A 22,396-nucleotide genomic window follows, 5' to 3' on the forward strand; every position below is an offset into this window, starting at 1 on the left:
CAGTCCTCCTCTTTTTGCTGAGGAAGACCGGCCCTGAGCTAACATCTATTGCCAATCCTCCTCCTTTTTTTTTTCCCTTTTTCTCCCCAAAACCCCAGTAGATAGTTGTATGTCATAGTTGCACATCCTTCTAGTTGCTGTGTGTGGGACGCCGCCTCAGCATGGCTGGACGAGTGGTGCATCGGTGTGCGCCCAGGATCCGAACCTGGGCTGCCAGTAGTGGAGTGTGCGCATCTAACTGCTAAGCCACGGGGCCGGCCCCTAAAATTTCAATTTCTGATTGTTGCTAGTTTATAGAAATATAGTTGATTTTTAAATATTGATCTTGTATTCTGTGACCTCACTAAACTCATTAATTCTAGTAACTTTTTGTACTGGAGTCTACAATAGATGATCATGTTGTCTGTAGATAAGGACAGTTTTACTTCTTTTCCAATCTGGTTGCCTTCTATATCATTTTCATGCCATATTGCTCTGGCTAGATTCTTCAGTACGTTGGTTAATAGAAGTGGTGAGAGTAGAGATCCTTGTCTTGTTGCTGGTCTTAGGAGGAGAGCATTTGGTCTTTGACCACTAAGTACCAGGTCGGCTGTAGACATCTAAGATATCCGTAGATATCTTTTATCCAGCTGATGAAATTCTGCTGTATTCCTACTTTGCTGAGGTTTTTTGTTTTTTTTTTTCCTTTTCTTTTTTGTTTATGGTGAAAGGTGATGGTCTACTTTTCATTCTTTTGTATGTGGCTGTCCAGTTTTCCCAACACCATTTATTGAAGAGACTTTCCTTTCTCCATTGTATGTTCTTAGCTCCTTTGTCAAAGATTAGCTGTCCATGTATGTGTGGTTTTATTTCTGGACTTTCAATTCTGTTCCATTGAGCTGTGTGTCTGTTTTTGTACCAGTACCATGCTGTTTTCATTACTATAGCTTTGTAGTATATTTTGAAGTCAGGGATTGTGATGCCTCCGACTTTGTTCTTTTTTCTCAGGATTGCTTTAGCTATTTGGGGTCTTTTGTTGCCCCATATGAATTTTAGGATTCTTGGTTCTATTTCTGTGAAGAATGTCATTGGGATTCTGATTGAGATTGCATTGAATCTGTAGATTGCTTTAGGTAGTATGGACATTTTAACTATGTTTATTCTTCCAATCCATGTGCATGGAATATCTTTCCATTTCTTTATGTCATCATTGATTTCTTTCAATAATGTCTTATCGGGGGCCAGCCCGATGGTGTAGTGGTTAAGTTTGCACGCTCCACTTTGGCAGCACGCGGGTTCGTGGGTTCAGATCCCGGGCATGGACCTACACACCACTCATCAAGCCATACTTTGGCAGGCGTCCCACATAAAGTAGAGGAAGATGGGCATGATGTTAGCCCAGGGCCAATCTTCCTCACCAATAAATAAGTAAATAAATAAAATAATAATGTCTTATAGTTTTCATTGTATAGGTCTTTCACCTCCTTGTTTAAATTTGTTCCTAGATATTTTATTCTTTTTGTTGCAGTTGTAAGTGGGATTGTATTCTTGAGTTCTCTTTTCTGTTAGTTCATTTAGAAATGCAACTGATTTTTGTAAGTTGATTTTGTACCCTGCAACTTTGCTGTAGTTGTTGATTATTTCTAATAGTTTTCTGATGGATTCTTTAGGGTTTTCTATATATAAAATCATGTCATCTACAAACAGTGTGAGTTTCACTTCCTTGCCAATTTCGTTACCATTTATTTCCTTTTCTTGCCTAATTGCTCTGACCAAAACCTCCAGTACTATGTTGAATAAGAGTGGCGAGAGTGGTCACCCTTATCTTGTTCCAGTTCTCAGAGGGATAGCTTTCAGTTTTTCCCCATTGAGTATGATGTTGGCTGTGGGTTTGTTATATATGGCCTTTATTATGTTGAGGTACTTTCCTTCTATACCCATTTTATTGAGAGTTTTTATCATAAACTCTTGGATCTTGTCAAATGCTTTCTCAGTGTCTATTAAGATGATCATGTGGTTTTTATTCCTCATTTTGTTAATGTGGTTTATCACACTGATTGATTTGTGGATGTTGAACCATCCCTGTGTCCCTGGTATAAATCCCACTTGATCGTGGTGTATGATCCTTTTGATGTATTGCTGTATTTGGTTTGCCAATATTTTCTTGAGGATTTTTGCATCTATATTCATCAGCAGTGTTGGCCTGTAGTTTTCCTTCTTTGTGTTGTCCTTGTCTGGCTTTGGGATCAGGGTGATGTTGGCCTTGTTTCTTTTCTTTTTTAATCAGGAATAGATTTTGGATTTTGTCCAATGTATTGCCTACATATATTGAGATACAAATTTTTTCTTTATTAACTTGTTAATATGGTGAATTACATTGATTTTGAATATTCAACTAATCTTGGGTTTTTAGGGTAAATCCCATTAGGTCATGATGTATTGGCATTTTTATATATTAGTGTATTTGAATTATTAAAATTTTGTTTAAAATATTTGCATTTGGGCCGGCCCCGTGGCTTAGCGGTTAAGTGCGCGAGCTCCGCTGCTGGCGGCCCGGGGTTCGGATCCCGGGCGCGCACCGACGCACCGCTTCTCTGGCCATGCTGAGGCCGCGTCCCACATGCAGCAACTAGAAGGATGTGCAACTATGACATACAACTATCTACTGGGGCTTTGGGGGAAAAAAAATAAATAAAATTATAAAATATTTGCATTTGTGTTCTGAGAGATATACATTTGTAGTTTTATCATAATGTCTTTGTCTGGTTTTGGTATCTGAGTAATGCTGGCCTCGTAGAATAAGTTAGGAACTATTATCTTTTCTTCAGTTTCCTGGAAGAGTTTATGCAGGATTGGTATTATTTCTATCTTAAATGCTTGGTGGAATTCATGAGTGAAGCCATCTGGGCCTGTGGTTTTCTTAGAGGGAAAGTTCTTAACTACAGATTCAATTTCTTTAATAGATATAGAGCTATTTACCTTATCTGTTTCTTCTTGAGTGAGTTTTGGTAGTTTGGAATTTGATCCAGGCCTTCTAAGTTGATGAATTTATTTGTATAAAATTGTTTATAATATTCTTCTGTCATTTTTTTAATACATGTAACCTTTCTGGTGATGTCACCTCTCTCACTTCTGATAGTTAATTTGTATTTTCTTGATTTTTTTCACAATCTGTATAGCTAGACGTTGATCTTTTCAAAGAACCAGCTTTTGTTTTCATTGATTTTTTTTCCCAACTTTTCTTCTGTTTTCTATTAGTGTGATTTCCACTCTGATCTTTATTATTTTATTCTACTTTCTTTGGGTTTAATTTGCTCTTTGTCTAGTGTCCTAAGGTGGAAACTGAGATGATTTTTCTTAGGCCTTCCTTTTCTAACGTAAGCATTTAATGCTATAATTTGCTCCCTAACTATTGCTATAATGTTATGCCATTCCACAAATTTTGATATGTTGGGTTTCTTTCACTTCAAAATTTTCTGTTTTCCCTTCTGATTTCTTCTTTGTTCCATAGGTTATTTAGAAAGGTCTTATTTAATTTCCAAATATTTGGGAATTTTCCAGATATCTTGCTGTTATTGAATTTTAATTTGATTCCATTGTAGTCAGAGGACGTACTTGGTATGATTAAATTCTTTTAAATTTATTGAGACTTATTTTATTGCCCAGAATATGGACTGTCTTGATGAATGTTCTGTGTACACATGAAAAGAATGAGTTTTCTGTTCTTGTTAGGTGAAACGTTCTATAAATATCAATTAAGTCAAGCCAGTTGATAGTGTTGTTCAAATCTTATTCATCTGTACTGATTTTTGTCTACTCTCTCCATTAAATATTATGAGAGGGGCATTGGAATCTCTGACTATAACTGTGAATTGTCTAGTTCTCCTTGTAATTTTATCAGTTTTTGCTTTGTGTATTCTGAAGCTCTGTTATGAGGCATGAGTACTTTTGGGATTGTTAAGTACTCTTAATGAATTTACCTCTTTATCCTTATGAAATGCCTTGGTAATATTCTTTGCTCTGAGGGCTACTTTGTCTGATATGAATATAGCCACTCTTGCTTTCTTTTGACTAGTGTTAGCATAGTTTATCTTTCCTTATCCTTTTATATTGAACTTCTTTGTACTTTTATATTTAAAGTGAGTTTCTTGTAGGCAGTATATAGTTGGGTCTGGCTTTTATATCCAGTCTGATAATCTTTACCTTTTATGGCTTAGACCATTTACATTTTTTTGTATGTGTGTGAGGAAGATTAGCCCTGAGCTATCATCCGATGCCAGTCCTCCTCTTTTTTTGCTGAGGAAGATTGGCCCTGGGCTAACGTTGGTGTCCATCTTCCTCTACTTTATATGGGATGCCGCCACAGCATGGCTTGACAAGCAGTATGTTGGTCTGCGCCCGGGATCTGAACCTGCGAACCCCAGGTCACTGAAGTGGAGCGCGCGAACTTAACCGCCACACCACTGGGCCGGCCCCCGTAGCCCATTTATATTTAACGTGGTTATAGATTTGGTTAAGGTTAAGTCTGTCATCTTGCTGTTTATTTTCTTTGTCCTGTTTGTTCTTGTTTCCCCATCCTCCTCCTTTTTTCTTTGCCATCTTTTGGATTCATTGTATCTTTTTTATGATTTCATTTTATCTCCTTTGTTGGCTTATTAGCTATAATTCTTTGTTTCCTTACTTTAGTGGTTGCTTTATGGCTTATAATATACATCTTTAATTTATCGTAGTCTACCTTAAAGTGATATTATACCATTTGTTGTATAGTATAAGAGCCTTACAATAGTGTACTTTTATTTCTCTCCTCCCAAACTTTGTACTATTGTATAGTCATACATATTATAAACTCTATACTGTATTGTTATAATTATTGTTTAAACTAATCTTTTAAAGAGATTTAAACAATAAAGAAAAAATTGTATATTTTCCAATGTAGTTACTATTTCCAGTGTTCTTCATTCCTTTGTGTAGATTCATATTTTCATCTGGCATTATTTTTTCTTCTGCCTGAAGGACTTTCTTTAACTTTTCTTATAGTGCAGGTCTGCTCACGATGAATTCATTCATCTTTTTCTGTGTGTCTGAAAATGCATTTCCCCTTTATTTATTTTTTATTTAGTTATTTTTTTGGTGAGGAAGATTGGCCCTGAACTAACAATATCTATTGCCAATCTTCCTCTTTTTGCTTGAGGAAGAGTGGCCCTGAGCTAACATGTGTGCCCATCTTCCTCTATTTTGTATATGGGATGCTGCCACAGCATGGCATGATGAGTGATGTAGGTCTGCTTCCAGAATCTGAGCCTGCAAACCCCGGGCTGCTGAAGTAGAGCACACCGAACTTAACCACTGTGCCACCGGGTTAGCCCTATCACCTTTATTTTTGAAAGATATTTTTACTGGATATAACAAATGTAGGTTGATGTTTTTTTTTTTTTTTCCTTCAAATGTGTTGGGGATTTGTTGTGCATGTTGTATCTGTGGGTTTGTAGTTTTCATTACATTTCAAGACATTATTTCTTTGAATATTTTTTCTCTTCCCCACCTCTCTTCCTTTATGGACGTCATTTATACCTATATTAAGGCACTTAAAGTTGACCCAGCCAGCCTTGATGGTCTAGTGGTTAAGATTTGGTGCTCTCACCACCTTGGCCCCAGGTTGTTTCCGGGTCAGGGAATCACACTACCCTTGTGTCAGTTGTCATACTGTGGTGGCGGCCTGTTGCTGTGATGCTGAAAGCTTTGCCACCAGTATTTCAAATACCAGCAGGGTCACCCATGGTGGACAGGTTTCAGTGGAGCTTCCAGACTAAGACAGACTAGGAAAAAGGACCCAGCCACCCACTTGCAAAAAAATTGTCCGTGAAAACCACGTGAAGAGCAGTGGAGCATTGTCTGATACAACGCTGGAAGGTGAGAAGATGGCGCAAAAAGACCAGGCAGGGTTCCACCATGCTGTCTGTACACAGGGTCACTAGGAGTTGGAATTGACTTGATGGCACTGACAGCAGCAAAGTTGACCTGCAGCTCACTCATGCTCTGCTTTTCTATTTTCTCTCTGTTTCATTTTGGATATTTCCTGTTGCTGTGTCTACAAATTCATGAATCTTTTCTTTTATAATATGTAATCTTCCATTCAGTGTATTTTTCATCTCAGATATTGTCATTTTTATCTCAAGAAATTTTGATTTGCGTCTTTTTTATGTTCTATATCTCAGCATAACTTGTTGGAGTAATATGATTATAATGACTTTTAATGTCTTTGTTTCTAATTCTAAGATATGTGCCAGCTCTGGGTTGATTTTGATTGAGTTTTTTTTCCTTATAGGTTATGTTTTCCCGCTTCTTAGTATGCCTGGTAGTTTTTTATTGGATGCCATACATTGTGAATTTTACCTTGTTTGGGTGCTGGATATTTTTGTATTTCTATAAATATTCTTGAGCTTTGTTTGAGAATTTAGTTTAGTTGCTTAGAAACAATTTGATTCTTTCAGGTCTTGCTGTTAAGATTTGTTAGATGTGACAAGAGCGATGCTCAGTTTGGGTCTGATTATTTCCCATTTCAGAGCCAAGACCCTTTAGATTCTCTCCTCAATGCCCTAGGAATTATGAGGTTTTCCAGCCCGGCTAGGGGGGAACACGCCTTAGTCCTGGCCCTATGTAAGTCCTAGGCGCTGTTTCCTCTAATCCTTTGAGTGAGTTCTTTCCTTAGCCTCAGTAGTTTCTTCACATATGTGTGCTGATTGGTACTCAGCTCAATACTCGAGGAAGACTGCAGATCTCTGAGGTTTTCTCTCTGCTGCTCTGCTCTGTCTGATACTCTTTCCTGAGAACTCTAGCCGCCTGTTGTCCCCAACCTCTCAGCTCCATATCCTTAACTCAGAGTCCAGGCTTTGCCTGGGTTTCACCTCCCTGTGTTTACTCTGGAAACTCGCTCAAAGTAGTAATTTGAGGCAGTTGTTGGATTTATTTGTTTTCCATCTTTCAGGGATCACTCTCTTTCTTTACCTCATGTACTGTGTCTTGCAAACCATTATTTCATATATTTTGTCCATTTTGGGGGGTCGTTTTAGACATGTAAGTAAATTTAGTCTTTGTTACTCTGTCTTGGCTAGAAGCAGATGTTGGGATTGATAAACTCATCTCCTTACCTGTCCTCAATTCATATATCTTAAACTCTTTTAAGTGCAACATGAAGCACACTTATCCCCTCTGAACTTGCTTGTCCTCATTTTCTTTTGCACATATTAATTATTTTTGCCCTTAGAGTGCTTTCCTGATCTAAAATTATTTAATTAAATAGGGTAGGACATAATTAGTCTTCCATGACATCTGATTTCGAAGGTCTGATCCAGAATACATTCCACTTGGGAATGAAAAGAAAGGATAGAAGTGTGTTATGACACCTTTTGCATTCATTTAAAAATCTGACAGTTTAGAAATGAAGCCAATATTTCAACAGAATGCTTAGCAGTGTTTAATCTTTTAGCTACAGAGATGTCTGGTGGAAATGCTTTTTTCAGTTAATCAGTCGGCTTGGCCCTTACTCATACTGAACCTTTATCCTGCATTTGCCTTAGTCGTAGTTGTGTTTGTGCCTTGTCCGTTAAATTATCAATTAGATTCATGTTTAGAAAATGTGCTTAGCACATTTAAAATTTAGCGGCTAGAATAATTTGAGGAGTTATTTTTTCCAATATATAATCCTTGTTCTATTAGTATGGATTCTTTTCTTTTTTCTACTTTAGGACATAAGCCAGAAATTCCATTGTTTCTACTTTAAGGTTTTTGACGTGAATGCAGTAGGATCTTTTGATTTGTTCTATTTGAAGAAAAAGACTATGTTCCAAAGATGTAGTTCTACTCTGATCTTTTTCACTAGAAAGAAAGTGGAAGTAGAATTTCTTTTTTCTCTAGGTTTATGAGAGACAAATGATTGATAAAGGCCGATAGGTTGCCTTTATTTCCCTAGAAGTAACTCTTAGGGTAAATACAAAGTCAGCTCTTTTTGTCTTTGTAGTCTGTTGTAGTGAGGTGATAACTGATTTTCATAATGAAAGAAATCACTAAAATAACAAAACTGGTGTTACAGCTAATAAGCCAGCAGAAAAGATGACCCTGAAGCACTGCAGGATTTAAAATTGAATCATCAAGAAAATTATGGGCTGGCCCTGTGGCTTAGCAGTTAAGTGCGCACACTCCGCTACTGGTGGCCTGGGTTCGGATCCTGGGCGCGCACAGACGCAGCACTCGTCCGGCCATGCTGAGGTGGCGTCCCACATACAGCAACTAGAAGGATGTGCAACTATGACATACACCTGTCTACTGGGGCTTTGGGGAGAAAAAGGAGGAGGACTGGCAATAGATGTTAGCTCAGGGCTGGTCTTCCTCAGCAAAAAGAGGAGGATTGGCATGGATGTTAGCTCAGTGCTGATCTTCCTCACACACACACACACACAAAATTAAATTTTAAATCCTGAAGGAGAGCAGGATAATATTATGGAGGGGGCACTGGAATGAATCAAAAGACTTAGGTTACAGTGTTATTAGCATATCCACTAAATACTGTGTGACTCTGAGCAAGTCTTGTAATTTTCAACTTTCATATCCTCATCTGTCATAACTAAATAAACTAATATTTAATGGGTGATTATAGTGTGCCAGGTACAGCTCGTCAGTTTATTATACTTCATTTAATCCTCATATTAACCTTAGAAAGCAGAGTCTGCATTTTACAGATGAGGAACCTAAGATTCTAAAATGTTAAGTAACATTTAACATGTTGAGCAATTAAGTGTTAAAGGACAGTTTGATTCTAAGTCTTTATTACTTTAAAGCCATGAAGTTCCTTCTATTTTTAAAAAACACTTTAATATTTTTCAACCATGAACCGTGGTATATGCTAAGATGGTAAATTTCCAGAATGCGTTAGGTCAGGCTCTCTCATTTTTGTTCCCATCAGTTTTCCTACTTGCAATGTATTCTGATTATTAAAATCTTATCTATTTGTCAGCTCCTGGTTTACCAGTGACTAACCCTAATCTATAGTGTCTTCTTTCTCTGAGATCTTAAAGCATTTATGATCTATCACTTATTTGTTAGTTATATATTTGAGATATATTTAGTCATTTTATATTTGAAATTTGGGATAACTTTTGAATTATTTAAATTTCTACATATTCGTTATTATGTACTGCTACACTTAAATCATAAGCTGCTTGAGGGAGCTTCTCTACTAGCATGTAGCACATTGTATGCATAGTACATGTAACTTAGATAATTATATGAATGAATTCTGTCAATTAGCCTATTTTAGTTAATCATCATTCTCATTTATTCACTTCTCATGGGCAAACTTACTCTACATAAGATGTATAAAAATTTTAAATTCTGTGACTTTACACAGTGCAGTTAAGCTTTTTAGGGAAATACTGTTCAACAATTTTGAAATGAGTTCAATCAAAATCAAAATGAATTGATTGAAGTTAGCATGTAGACTTTATTTGGCAGGGAGACCAGTTACTTTGTCCCATCCCTCAGTTATTTAAGAGTTCCAGAAGCTGGACTCTTTCCTTCTCTTTTTTCCCCCACAATCAAAGAAATCAAAAGAACGTTTGAGTAATATTTAGGAAATCTGGGTCTCTTTTACTACTACTGCTACTACTACTTCTACTGCTAACTCAAAAGTCAGTTAACCTTTCTGGGCTAGTTTTCTCATCCTTAAAAAACTGTGTTGGATTATGATCTTTAAAGACATAGTGTTCCAGAATTTATAAAACCTATAAGTTTGAGGTAAATTGGGTTTCAGAGTTGTAAAGTAGCATTTCATTCTTGCACTTCAAAATATTAATAGTTTTATGTTAATTGGTTTTTTCTTTAAAAGTGTTTGTGATCTCATGTTCTACTTTTATGGTTAATTTTCTTTTCTAACTTGTCAGTACTCCCTCACGTGTTGCTAAAGGAGTTGTTGACCACACCAAAATGAGTCTACATGGTGCTAGTGGGGGACATGAGAGATCAAGAGATAGACGAAGGTCAAGTGACAGATCACGAGATTCATCTCATGAAAGAACGGAATCTCAGCTCACTCCTTGTATTAGAAATGTTACTTCTCCAACACGACAGCACCATGTTGGTATGTAAAATCAACTAATGTTCCCAGCAGTTTTTCAAAGCATGTATTTACCTTTTTAAAGTAGTAATGACAATGAATTGTGCCTAATACTTCAGGGTAAAATTAACTTCTTATTTCTATTCAGTTGCTTCTATTTTAGCTTAGCTTGGTTCTTGCTGTGAAAAAACAACTTATTAAATGAAACTTAGGAGTGAATTTTTTTTAAGAGTCTGGGGCAGTCTTATAAAATAAGTAATTTGAAAAGCCTTTAAAACTGTGATATATAGATTTTTAAAAATCTTTTAAGTTGATTTTTATCTTATGAGATATATAGCATTGATTTATTTTGAAGTAGTTCATAGTAAATTGTTGATAGGAATCCTTGTAATCATCCTAAAAAAAGGAAATGAAAGCTAAAATAACCCTCATAGAGTAATTTATTTTGATTTTTGGCAGTGTTTTAAATTTAATAATAAAGATAGAATATGAAGGGGAAGATGTGAAGTGATTTGCTTTCTTGGCAACTAGCTCAGGTCTTTTTCTTCCTTCCTACTCATTACTATAAATGAACGTTATTACCCTAGGTAAATACATTGTATAACTATAAAGCACCAGTCTGAAGCAGAGGTAATAAGCAATGTGAGCTTGCTAATTTTCATTTTCCCTTGGGGAAGGGGCAGATTAAATACTTTGACTTACTATATGAGGTAATTTCAGATTATCTGTTATGAATCAAAATCGTTTATATTAGGGTCTAATTAGCATAGAAGTTGTCAATCCAATATCTAAGTAGGTCCTTAAAGTCAGGCTAGTACTCATAAGCTAAAAATCAACCAAAGTATAAATAAGAGTTGACAGTTTGTTATATGCAAAGTTCAGTATCTGGGAAGAGAATAAGAGGATATAATAAATTATTTTATTACTTTAGCAAATTTTGCTTTTGGGATGCTACCAGCATTGTGGAAACAGGCAGTAAAAGGGAGGTGTCAGAGTATCTCTGGAGATATAATCAGCAAACCTAATTATATAATCAGTAAAGCCGTACAGAGTGTTCTCAGTAGCCTGAGTCATGGAGGAATTTGGGAAAAGCAGATGAAACTGATGAGATGGAGGTACATTTTTAGGTCACCTTTAAAGTTTAGTGATCTAGCCTCTAAAGGAAATTTATCAGAAAGTCTTAGTTTTAATTTCCCCTTTGTAGAATATTGGAACATCTAAAGAAAATTTTCTGAATTTTAACAGTATTTCCTACCTATTAAAATTATCAATGATTCTATAAAATTTGTAGCAGTACTTTGTTCAACAAAAGTGAGAATGAAAAGAAAGCAGTATATTACCAGCTGTTAAAGCCACTTTATTTAGTAGAAATTAAAATTCATTTAAAAAAATAAATACTTCTTGCTGTCCTTAGTGAAATTTTTTTCATCCTTTGGGACCTTCCTTTTGTGAGATAAATTGCAGGTTTTGGAATGCCCTTGTTAACATAGTGAGATTCCAAAGTTGGTGCTTTGTGTTCTCAGAATAGTTTTAATACTTTTAATATTTAGGACAGTTTTAATTGATATTCTTGTTAATCTTTTACTGACTTTCAATGCTCATTTATTTGGCTTGTAAGGAGATTCTATTCCTGGAGCCAGCCCGGTGGCATAGTGGTTAAGTTCACCTGCTCCGCTTTGGCAGCCCCGGGTTCGCAGGTTTGGATCCCGAGCGTGGACCTACACGCCGCTCATCAGGCCATGCTGTGGGTGGCGTCCCACATACAACATAGAGGAAGATTGGCACAGATATTAGCTCAGTGACAATCTTCCTCAAGCAAAAAGAGGAAGATTGGCAATGAATGTTAGCTCAGGGCCAATCATCCTCACAAAAAAAAAAAAAAAAAGAAAAAAGGATATTATTCTGTTCGTTGGATTTCTATATACTTTTAAGTAGAATAATAACATAAAATTTACCTTAATTTTGGTATTAGTCTGGGTCAACATTAGTCAGCTATACATCTTTTTAAAAGTCTACGAAGATGAATTATTTTAGAAAACATTTTGATGTTTTAGGTTTTATTCCTGGGAAATAAATTAACATTTATGGAATTCTGTGAAATTGTTATTTGAAGTCAAAAAGCAGAAATACTGTGATTTAAAACAACTTTTCTAAATCAGAATTTTAAAAAGATGTATTTGGTTCTTGAATTTTTAGAAGAAATTTGCATAACTTTGTTTAACATCTTTATTTTAGAACGAGAAAAAGATCACAGTTCCTCTCGTCCAAGCAGCCCTCGTCCTCAAAAAGCATCTCCAAATAGTTCCAGTAGCAGTGCTGGGAACAGCAGCAGAAACAGTAGTCAGTCAAGTTCAGATGGTAGCTGCAAAGCATCTGGGGAGATGGTGTTTGTATATGAAAATGCAAAAGAAGGAGCTCGGAATGTAAGAACGTCAGAACGAGTGACACTAATAGTGGATAACACTAGATTTGTCGTAGACCCATCTATTTTTACTGCACAGCCAAATACAATGTTGGGCAGGTTTGTATTATTGCAGTTCTTTATATTACTAATTATAAAGCACTTTCACATTATTTTATTTTTTTCATTTAAGTTTTATAGCAATTCTCTGTTGGAATGTAGTGTTCCTGTTTTACAGATGAAATAACTGAGATTTGGAGGTTAAATAACTTGTTCAAGTTAATACAACTAGAAACTAGTGGGGCCAGATCTTGAACTTGGTTTTATTTCTAACGATCTTTGCTGTATTGGTAGGAGTAGTAAATATATTAGTTAATGAAGACTGGATACTAAAAGATCTCTACAGGTTGTTACCATAGATTATATCTAACAAGGTAAATTTAACAGTGATAATACATTTCCTTTACTTGGGGCTCCGAAATTCAACCACAAATACAGCAGGTATCAGTATTGTTTAAAGAAAAAAAAACCTAACAGTTTGATTAGCTGAAAAGTTATCATGAATTGTCAGTTTGATATAGATACTTAAAAAAAAGAGTGTTATTAACAAGTAGTTAGGACAATGAAGGAGCGATAATAGTCATCTTCTAATCTTTGCTGATCTAGAGTAATAGATTAATGTAAAGTTTGTAGTTTTTGGAACTGCAATCTAAAAATGATATACACAGCGTGGACTTGATTTTTCAGTGTGTCCAAAACTAGGATCAAATACCTTTTAATTAATTGTAAAATTAGTATCTTTTTAATTGTAAAATTAGTATCTTTTTCTGTTCACTCTATAAAATGAAGGGGCATATAAATGAAATAGAAGTTTCCATGAGGTAAAAAACTTGTGGCTTTTTTCTGGGTTGCATATGAGTAACTATTTGGATGCCTTTGTGTGTGAGTGATTTGTCGGTGTCCCTAAATACAGAATAAATGCTAGCATATGACACTGTATACATTTTGAGTAGATAAATGTTTTCTTTTAACTTTGGCACTAGACTTTACTTATATCTGTGAGGAAAAAAATACTTAAACTATAGGCTTTAATGTATTTTTAGTAGCATAGGGGAAGATTATTGATGGAAGCTGTTAGGAGGATGACTTGACACTGTTAATACTTTATATTTTTACCTAAACTTTAAAGAAACAGTTAAAAAGTAGATGCTTGATATTTTGCTTCAGCTGTTTTCTTTAAAAAACAAAACAAAACCCAAAGATTTTTTTTGTGTGTGTGTGTGTGTCCGTATTGATCTGAAAAGTATAGCTTTCCCCTTTTGTAAAAAGTTCAAGTATTTGAGAAAATTGCATGACATTTGATTCCTGAAAGGCTGTCTTTTTTTTTCATCAGTGAAGGCTTCTTTTCATGTCAATTGACTAAAGCATATCTTTGGGGATGAAAATTAATATTCATGGGAACTGTAAAAAGCAGTTATCATTCTTTTGGTAACTTTGAAATAAAAAAGCTTTGTTCTTTATAGTTTTCTGTGTTATAACAAAAGGGAAAACCATTTAAATTGGGAAATTGAGCAGAATACTTACATCAGCCGTGTTTACTTTAGGAATGGTGGTGTCATTGAATTCAGAGGTTCAATTTCCTTAAATCACAATTTAAAAATTTTCTTGGGAGTAGTAACATTAAACTTTTCATTTTGAAGGACGTATTTTGCAAATTGCCTCTTTTCTTAAATAGTTACTGTTAAAGGGCCAACAACATGACTTGAAAAAACATAAATCCATTTGTATTTTCCTTATGTAAAAATAAATATTTATGGGCCCTGCCTGGTGGCATAGCGGTTAAGTTCATGTGCTCCGCTTTGGCGACCTGGGGTACATAGGTTCAGATCCTGGGCATGGACTGATGCACTGCTTATCAAGCCATGCTGTGGTGGCGTCCCATATAAAGTAGAGGAAGATGGGCATGCGTGTTAGCCCAGGGCTAATCTTCCTCAACAAAAAGAGGAGGATTGGCAACAGATGTTAGCTCAGGGCTAATCTTCCTCACCAAAAAAAAAAAAAATTTACTACTTTTTCTCACTTATTTAAACTTTTCATTCTCCTCTTGATTTCTTCATTCCTCTCTACTCCAGTATTTGCTTGTTTTTCACTTCTAGATGCAAGTGTAAGAATTTTGAGCAAGATTTCTTATATTTATAGTTAATGAAGACAGCAGTTTTAAGGAAAAGGTACAGATAACATGGTTTCCCTTTTCCTTTTTTTTTTCTTTCACGTAAGATTAGTATAAAAATCACCTTTTACCTAGATAGGTTGATTTTTCTTTTTTCCCCCACCTGAGGAGAAGGGGTTGGAACGTTCTTTAGCTTCTGAATTTTATCACTTGGTTTTGTTTACTTATAGAGGATCTGTGCTACTGTTCCCTCTCATCAAAAAGGAGATATTTTTTATATTCCTTCATTTATTACATTTGCCAGAATAAATTTCTGATAAAAATTCTTAAACTAATTTAATGCTTAAATTATAATTCCTTTTTACTTTTGTACATGAAATCAATTTCCCCTTTTGAAGCAAGTATCCTATTGATATACTTCTCAATTATTTGCTATCACAGGATGTTTGGATCAGGCAGAGAGCATAACTTTACACGTCCTAATGAGAAGGGAGAGTATGAGGTGGCAGAGGGAATTGGCTCCACTGTGTTTCGAGCTATTCTGGTAAGTTCTTGTTTCTTATGTATATTGACTTAATCATCTGACCCCTTCTTGGTAGATACTTGAATTGCAAGCAGAGTTCTACTTGGATATCTCTATGGAGGTATGCAGGATATTATTTTTTTTCAAATACCATTTAATTCATCTTTATTTTAGTACATAAAGATAATATGATATAAATAAGTGAATTTATGACTTTTGGGAAGATAGGATAGGGAATGCTTCATCTCTTAGGTCTGCATAGGCAATTCTCTCAAGGGTTTACTGGTAACATTTCTGGAGTCATATTACTACTCCCTTCTTAATTCTCTTAAATATAATAAGTTGATCATTTTTTGCTACCTGGGAATGTGGCTACCTATTGTACATAACCAGCAAATATGGACCTTTCTGAACATCTGAAAGTGACCTCTAAAATATATTTGTTAGCATCTTTGTTTTAGACCATAAATTTTGAAGTTTTAACCTTTGATTTTGAGGAATATTCGCATTAGTATTATAGCATCCCTACTTGTAATTTCAAATTAGTGATAAAGATTTGATTTACAGTGTGTGACAGTTTATGCCACAGTCTGAAAATATGGTTTCCTCAAATAGTTTTGGGGGAAGACAGGAGGGAGGATCCTGAGGTACGGGACAGAAAAAGTAGCTGATCTTGATTAGGTTGTTAGTACTCGGACAAGTACCAGATGTTGTTCTGCTTCCGTTGATGCAGCAGCTTTAGAAATTGTGTTACTGTAGTTCTGAACCTCAAGAAATGAGGCAGCTATTAATTTTTTGTGAAGTGCTTTTTTTCAGCTGCCCATACTTTCATTTGACCTCTAATGGAGTTGACAAGTAAGAAAAGTTTTTATGACTCAGCTGTGGAGTAACTTACTTTTAATTCTGGGACCAGCCCTTAACAACATTTTAAGTAGATTTTGGAAATAATTACTAATGATTGTAGTGATATGGGAAATACCAAAGGATAGTATTTGGAGGAAGAATATCTAATTGTGCATTCTGTTTTACATATTTTAATACTTGGATATGACCTTACAGTTCTTTACTAAAAATAATAAATTTTGCTCAATTCTCTAGGTAATATTTAAGGTAACTTAAAATATATCATTGACCTTCCTTTTTAAAAAATTTTAAAAATTTATGGTAGTTATATAGAAAAATAACTTTTAGGGGAGAAAATACATATGAATTAGTATGATGTAGTAGAGAGAAGAGATGCATAATTAATGGGAAGACCTGGGTTCTAATCTTACCTCTGCCGTTAAATAGTTCTGTGACTGCATGAGTCAGTGACACCCCCCCACTCCTCCCATTTGGCCCTAAGTTTTTCTTATTGGTAAAATGAAAAAGTGGTTCATTTTAGGTCTGAGGTCCCAGCTAACTTTAAAATTCCACAAATCAGAAATCTCAGAGCTCTGGTACTTTAGAAAATGCTACTAGCCCAACCTTAATAATAAGTTTTGGCTACCTCATGCTCCAGATGTTTTATGCATTCTTACCTTTTTTTTTTTTAGGATTACTATAAAACAGGAATAATCCGTTGTCCTGATGGCATATCTATTCCAGAACTGAGAGAAGCATGTGACTATCTTTGTATCTCTTTTGAATATAGTACTATTAAATGTAGAGATCTCAGTAAGTATAATGTTTTGTGTGTGGGTGGTTTGTAGAGTTACAATATACCGGAATGAAAAGCCTGAAATAGTGCTATTTATCTACACTTCGAATATTTATTTAATTGAATTGTAAAGCATTCTAGTACCATGAAGATTATTTTGGGAAGTCTACAGTGATCTTTATAAGTTCCTTCTGCAATTTTCCAAAACTTTTTTTCAACTCTAATAATTTGTTTTTTTGATAGACTCTCCCAAATTTCCTCCTCGACTATTTCCTTTATCGTTTGTTGCCAATCTTTATCTCCCAGCTTGGGAGTGTGGTCAAGTGTGGTGTTTGGCTTCACTCCTAAGATCACATCAACCAAAAATTTATAATTTTTTATAGTTACCATGTAAGATAATATCCTAAGCCACTATGGAAGGTACAAATAATTCTCAAAAACAATATTTGTCCTTAAATTGAATACCTAGCCCTCATTTATACAAATGGTTAAGTGACTTCATCTAAGAACTTCAAACATAATCTCAGAGCAAGGTGTAGAACTTTGGAATCCTAACTCTTTGATTGGTATTTTCCTCCCACCACCTCCCCAGCACCCCTCCCTTTCGCTTATGCCATGCCTAAGAAAGAAAGGTGATTATACACAGAAAAGTCAAAATAGTATATGAGCATTATCAAATGTTGGCTTGGATATTAAATGGTTGGAGAAATTGAGAAGAAGGAGAGATCATTGTGGGCTAGAGGGTTTGAGGAAGAGTTCAGAGGAGATGGGTAATAAAGAACGAATAGGAGGGATTGGCCCAGTGGCTCAGCGGTTAAGTGCATGCACTCCGCCTTGGCGGGCGGGGGTTTGCCAGTTCCGATCCCTGGTGCGCACCAACACACCACTTGTTAAGCCATGCTGTGGCGGCCTCCCACATAAAGTAGAGGAAGATGGGCACGGATGTTAGCCCAGGGCCTGTCTTCCTCAGCAAAAAGAGGAGGATTGGTATCGGATGTTAGCTCAGAGCTCATCTTTCTCACAGAAAAAAAAAAGAAGAACGAATAGGAATGATTTAGAAAGAGTAGAGTGGGTAGGTCATTCTAAGAGCTGAGATTTTTAGAGCAAAGATGCCAAAGATATACTTTGGAAATAACCGTTGGAACAGAGACTTTATATCAGGACCAGAAGGACACAGGAATAAATAGGTGGGCCAGATTATGGAAGGTCTTGAGTCCAAACTAATGTTCTTACATTTTATCCCATATACAGTGGGAAGCCATTTTAAAAGTTTCCCACACGTGGTTATAGCCTTGTGTTGGTTCCAGACATATGGTTATCTTTACTTCATTACCTAAACTCCACACCAGCTTGGCAAAGTGCTGTCGTACCTTTTCAAAGATTGGTGTGTTAGAAACTGTGAATGGGAAATTTTATTTAAATTTTTAAGGCACCTACTGTATACTTAAATATAACTGTTCTTCTTCACGCTCCATAATGATCTAACTCTTTGAAAAAGAGTGGCCTTATTGTCTGTTCCTCAGTACCACTTTATTTTTGCCATTCTTTAAAGCCTCTATAAAAATATCAATAGATGGGGTGCCGGCCCGGTGGCGCAAGCGGTTAAGTGCGTGCGTTCCGCTGCGGCGACCTGGGGTTTGCTGGTTTGGATCCCGGGCATGCACCAACGCACTGCTTGGCAAAGCCATGCTGTGGCGGCGTCCCATATAAAGTAGAGGAAGATGGTCATGGATGTTAGCCCAGGGCCAGTCTTCCTCAGCAAAAAGAGAGGAGGATTGGCAGATGTTAGCTCAGGGCTGATCTTCCTCACAAAAAAAAAAAAAGAAAATCAATAGATAGGACAAACAAGTGGATGGTCCACCTCTGAGTCCATTTCTCTATAAGTGATATTTAAAAGTTTAAAGTCAAATAGTTGGACAGCTAGGGCATACAACTGTAAACTTGAACAAAGTTGTTGTTTCCTCACCTCTTAAAAAAATGTTTCTAATTGAGCATTAATTATTAAACATGAACATTAATTATTCTAATTATAGATCCTTGACTTCAAGTTTTATGTTTTTTTATTCATGGGACCATTTTAATTTAACTCCGTATAATTAGATGTGGAATTTTGGTGTCTGTCTTAAAAAACACTAGAATTTTTTTATAGATGGTATGGATTTCCGTTCTGTAATCCTTTGGACTTAGTTACCTTCTCATCACTCTTAAGTATCATTTATTTGTTATGGAATTAAAAGTAAGAATCTTTATGTAAAATATGTGTAATATGGTTTTCGTAGACTTTTGGCTTTTAAATAATACTTGTAATTGTTTCTAGATTACTTGTAATATGTGTTACTAAAAATTTAGAGATTCTCATAGACTTCATTAAAACAAAACTATATAGAATTTGAAGAGAGAGAAATGGTCTTGTAAAAATATAAAAGGATACTATAGGTATAGACTTGAGTTCAAAAATAATTTTTTTCTGCAAATATGTACCTTTACTGAATATTGAAATGGTACTTTACACTAAAATATCTAAGTTTGTCTCTTAACTTAAAAAGAAATTGTATGAGCACTAAATGTTTGTTGAATAGACAGAGTCCTGGGTTTCTTAGCCAAGTTACTTAAAACCTTGTTTCTTAGTTACCTCATGTTTAAAATGGAGACAATATTATTAGTTATTTCATAGGATTGTTGTGAAGATTACATGAACAGTGCTTGACGCATAGTGTTAAATAAGGGTTTGCTTTAAAATAAAAGGTAGCGAAATTAGGAAATAAAGGTAAATTAAATGAAAAAATATTAAAGGATTGTATTGTACATGCTATTTTATAATATTTCCACATGGAAATATATTGTGAATAACTATATTCTTTAATAACAACTCGTTTGATGGTTACATAGTAATATCAGTCATTTTCGGCATTTTTATTGAGCACTCACTTTGTACCAAATATTAGATATATAAAAGGCAACAAAAAAAGTCGAAGTCCCTGCTCTCATTATGCTTGCAGTATAGTGGGAAAGACAGACAAGTTAATTATATTACGGTGTTAGAGGAAGAATAAGGTGCTAAATGAGCATATAGGAACTGTACTTAACTCAGGGATGGGGGCTTGAGGAAGCTTTCTGGGGGAAAGGGAAGAGGAAGTTGTTCCAAGCAGAAGGAATGGTATGTTTGGAGGCAAGAAGATTAGTACAGGGAGGAACTGACTTCTCAATCTTCTGTACTAGAACTTAAACATATACTGAAGGAAATCTATGGTAAATAGTAGCTCCCCAGCTAGGCTATAAATTTCTTCAGTGTCTACATTCTCTTCCCAGGTAAGCACTGTAATCCAGAAGAAGTTTTGATAACCAGGATTGAACTCAGGAATGAAGGCCTAGGGCTAAAAGAAATGAAAATACAGTGTCTTTAGGTGAAAGTGGTATGGAAAATGAAATTTAAAGTTTGAGTAAAGCACCAATTCAGAAGGCCTGGGAAGTAAGGCACCATCCATGTAGGAGACAATGGGACTGCAATCAAAGACCAAAAAAATGAAGTTATATCTAAGCCCGTTGAGAAAGGGAGATCAGAGGCAGATCCTGCCTGTGGAGTCACTGAAACAGGGACACTGAAACGGTAGAGACACACGTGTTCTCTCGTTCTTGCTCTTGATCTTGCTGTTTTTCAGTTTGTAGCATTAAACCAGTTTGAACTTGAGGACAGGGACTATATCTTTTCAACTGTGTGTCCATAGTGCCTGGCATATAGTAAGAAATCAATAAACATTTGTTGAATGAATAAATTATTTTATTCCCTCATGTATTTTTTAAGACCCTATTCCACTTGTTGTCTTCTCTCATATCATTAGCCTTTTTCTCTCTCTTTTTTTTTTGTCGAGGAAGACTTGCCCTGAGCTAACATCTATGCCAGTCTGCCTCTATTTTTCAGTATGTGGGCCGCCAGCATGGCATGACTGCTAAGAGAGCAGTGTAGGTCCGCGCCCGGGAAACAAACCTGGGCCACCAAAGTGGAGTGCATGGAACTTAACCACTAGGCCACCGGGGCTGGCCCTCTTTTTCTTTTCATATAGAGTAATCCTCAGGCTCAACTGTACTCACATCTGACCTATGTCTATTCTAGACATTCAAAAAATTATCATTTAAAAAACTTTGAGCTTTTCATTGGAATTCTTTGAACTTAATTTTTTAGAAGAATAAACATGTTTACTATACTGACTCCTGCTCCAACTGTTGTTTTTCCATTTATTCAGTTTTCTTTTATGTCTTTTTAAACTTTTGCTCTAGTCTAAGTTTATTCTTTGCTATTTTGTATTTTTTGTTGTAGTTGTATGTAGAATTTTCTAACTGCTAACATATAAGAAATTATTATTATTATTTTTTTTTGATTTTATTTATTTATTTTTTCCCCCCAAAGCCCCAGTAGATAGTTGTATGTCATAGCTGCACATCCCTCTAGTTGCTGCATGTGGGACGCGGCCTCAGCATGGCCGGAGAAGCAGCGCGTTGGTGCGCGCCCGGGATCCGAACCCGGGTCGCCAGCAGTGGAGCGCGCGCACTTAACCACTAAGCCACGGGGCCGGCCCCAATATAAGAAATTATTGAATTTTGTACATTTATATTTAGCCACCCAACAGAACTCTGTTTATTTCTCATGTTTTTTCAGTTGGTTCTCATATATTCTTGGTAGATACTTGACCTTGTTATAAATAATACTTTTTAATATCTTTTTTGTCTTATTGAATTGGCTAGAATAATGTTAAATTTAGTGGTAATTCTGGCATCCTTGTCTTTAAAGGTATTTCCTTTAGGTTTCCCTGTTAAGTCACCCATTTCTTCTTGACTCTCTTTTCCTTTTGCTCTTTGACATCCTTCTTTTAGGTCTTCTGCTTCTCGTTCTCTCACTTGCTCCCTGATCCTTTATCTGCTGAATGTGGTCCTTCCCTACTGTTCTGTCTTTAGCTACCTTCTCTCTCACAGAATCTATACACTTATTCTGAGTGATGCCATTCGTCACTGTGGCTTCACATATTACCTGTACACTGTGGATTTCTAAGTCTTTATCTCTAATTCCTAAGTACCAGCTATGTATTTCTAGTTTGCTATTTAATGTGTAATTTGTTTTTTTTTTCCTTCTTAATCAGGCTTATCATGAGTTCCATGCATGTAGTATATATAGTGATGAACAAGACAGACATCGTCCCTGCCTTTATGGAGTTTATAGTCTAGTGGGGAAGACAGCCATTCAACAAGTAGTGAAAAGCTGTGAAAAATGCAGTGAAGAAATGAGATGCTATGAGAAGTGTAGGGTAAAAGGGGCTGTGGAGAATAATTATCTGAGTTAGTGACATTAAAGCTGAGAGCAAAGAGGGAAAGAAGCTAACTATACCGGGCAGCAGAAAAGGGTTTTGCAGAGGCTGTGAAGTTGGAAGGAATGTGACATGCTCAGGGAACTGAAAGAAAGGAAGTGTGGTTAGAGCAGAGGGGCGGAATGCAAGTGGTGAGAAATAAGGCTGGAGAAGTAGAGAGAAAACAAAATTTATTAACTGAATAAGTATTTAATGACTGTCCACTCTGTACCAAGCACT

The 22,396-nt window shown here is 35.8% G+C and overlaps 1 protein-coding gene across 3 annotated transcripts in view; it reads left to right on the plus strand.

The window, feature by feature from the left end:
- The window catches only part of BTBD10 (BTB domain containing 10), a 65,860-nt gene that overhangs the window by 34,456 nt on the left and 9,008 nt on the right, over positions 1-22,396 (plus strand). For all 3 annotated transcript variants that reach the window (XM_087433187.1, XM_014783135.2, XM_087433188.1), the window contains 4 exons: positions 9,915-10,111; positions 12,323-12,608; positions 15,100-15,202; positions 16,717-16,837. In XM_087433187.1, the coding sequence (XP_087289313.1) occupies positions 9,915-10,111; positions 12,323-12,608; positions 15,100-15,202; positions 16,717-16,837 (707 nt within the window). The remainder of the gene's footprint in view (positions 1-9,914; positions 10,112-12,322; positions 12,609-15,099; positions 15,203-16,716; positions 16,838-22,396) is intronic.

This window comes from Ceratotherium simum, chromosome 7, assembly GCF_057802395.1.
Source record: "Ceratotherium simum simum isolate JZ-2026a chromosome 7, ASM5780239v1, whole genome shotgun sequence".
Classification (NCBI taxonomy): Eukaryota; Metazoa; Chordata; class Mammalia; order Perissodactyla; family Rhinocerotidae; genus Ceratotherium; species Ceratotherium simum.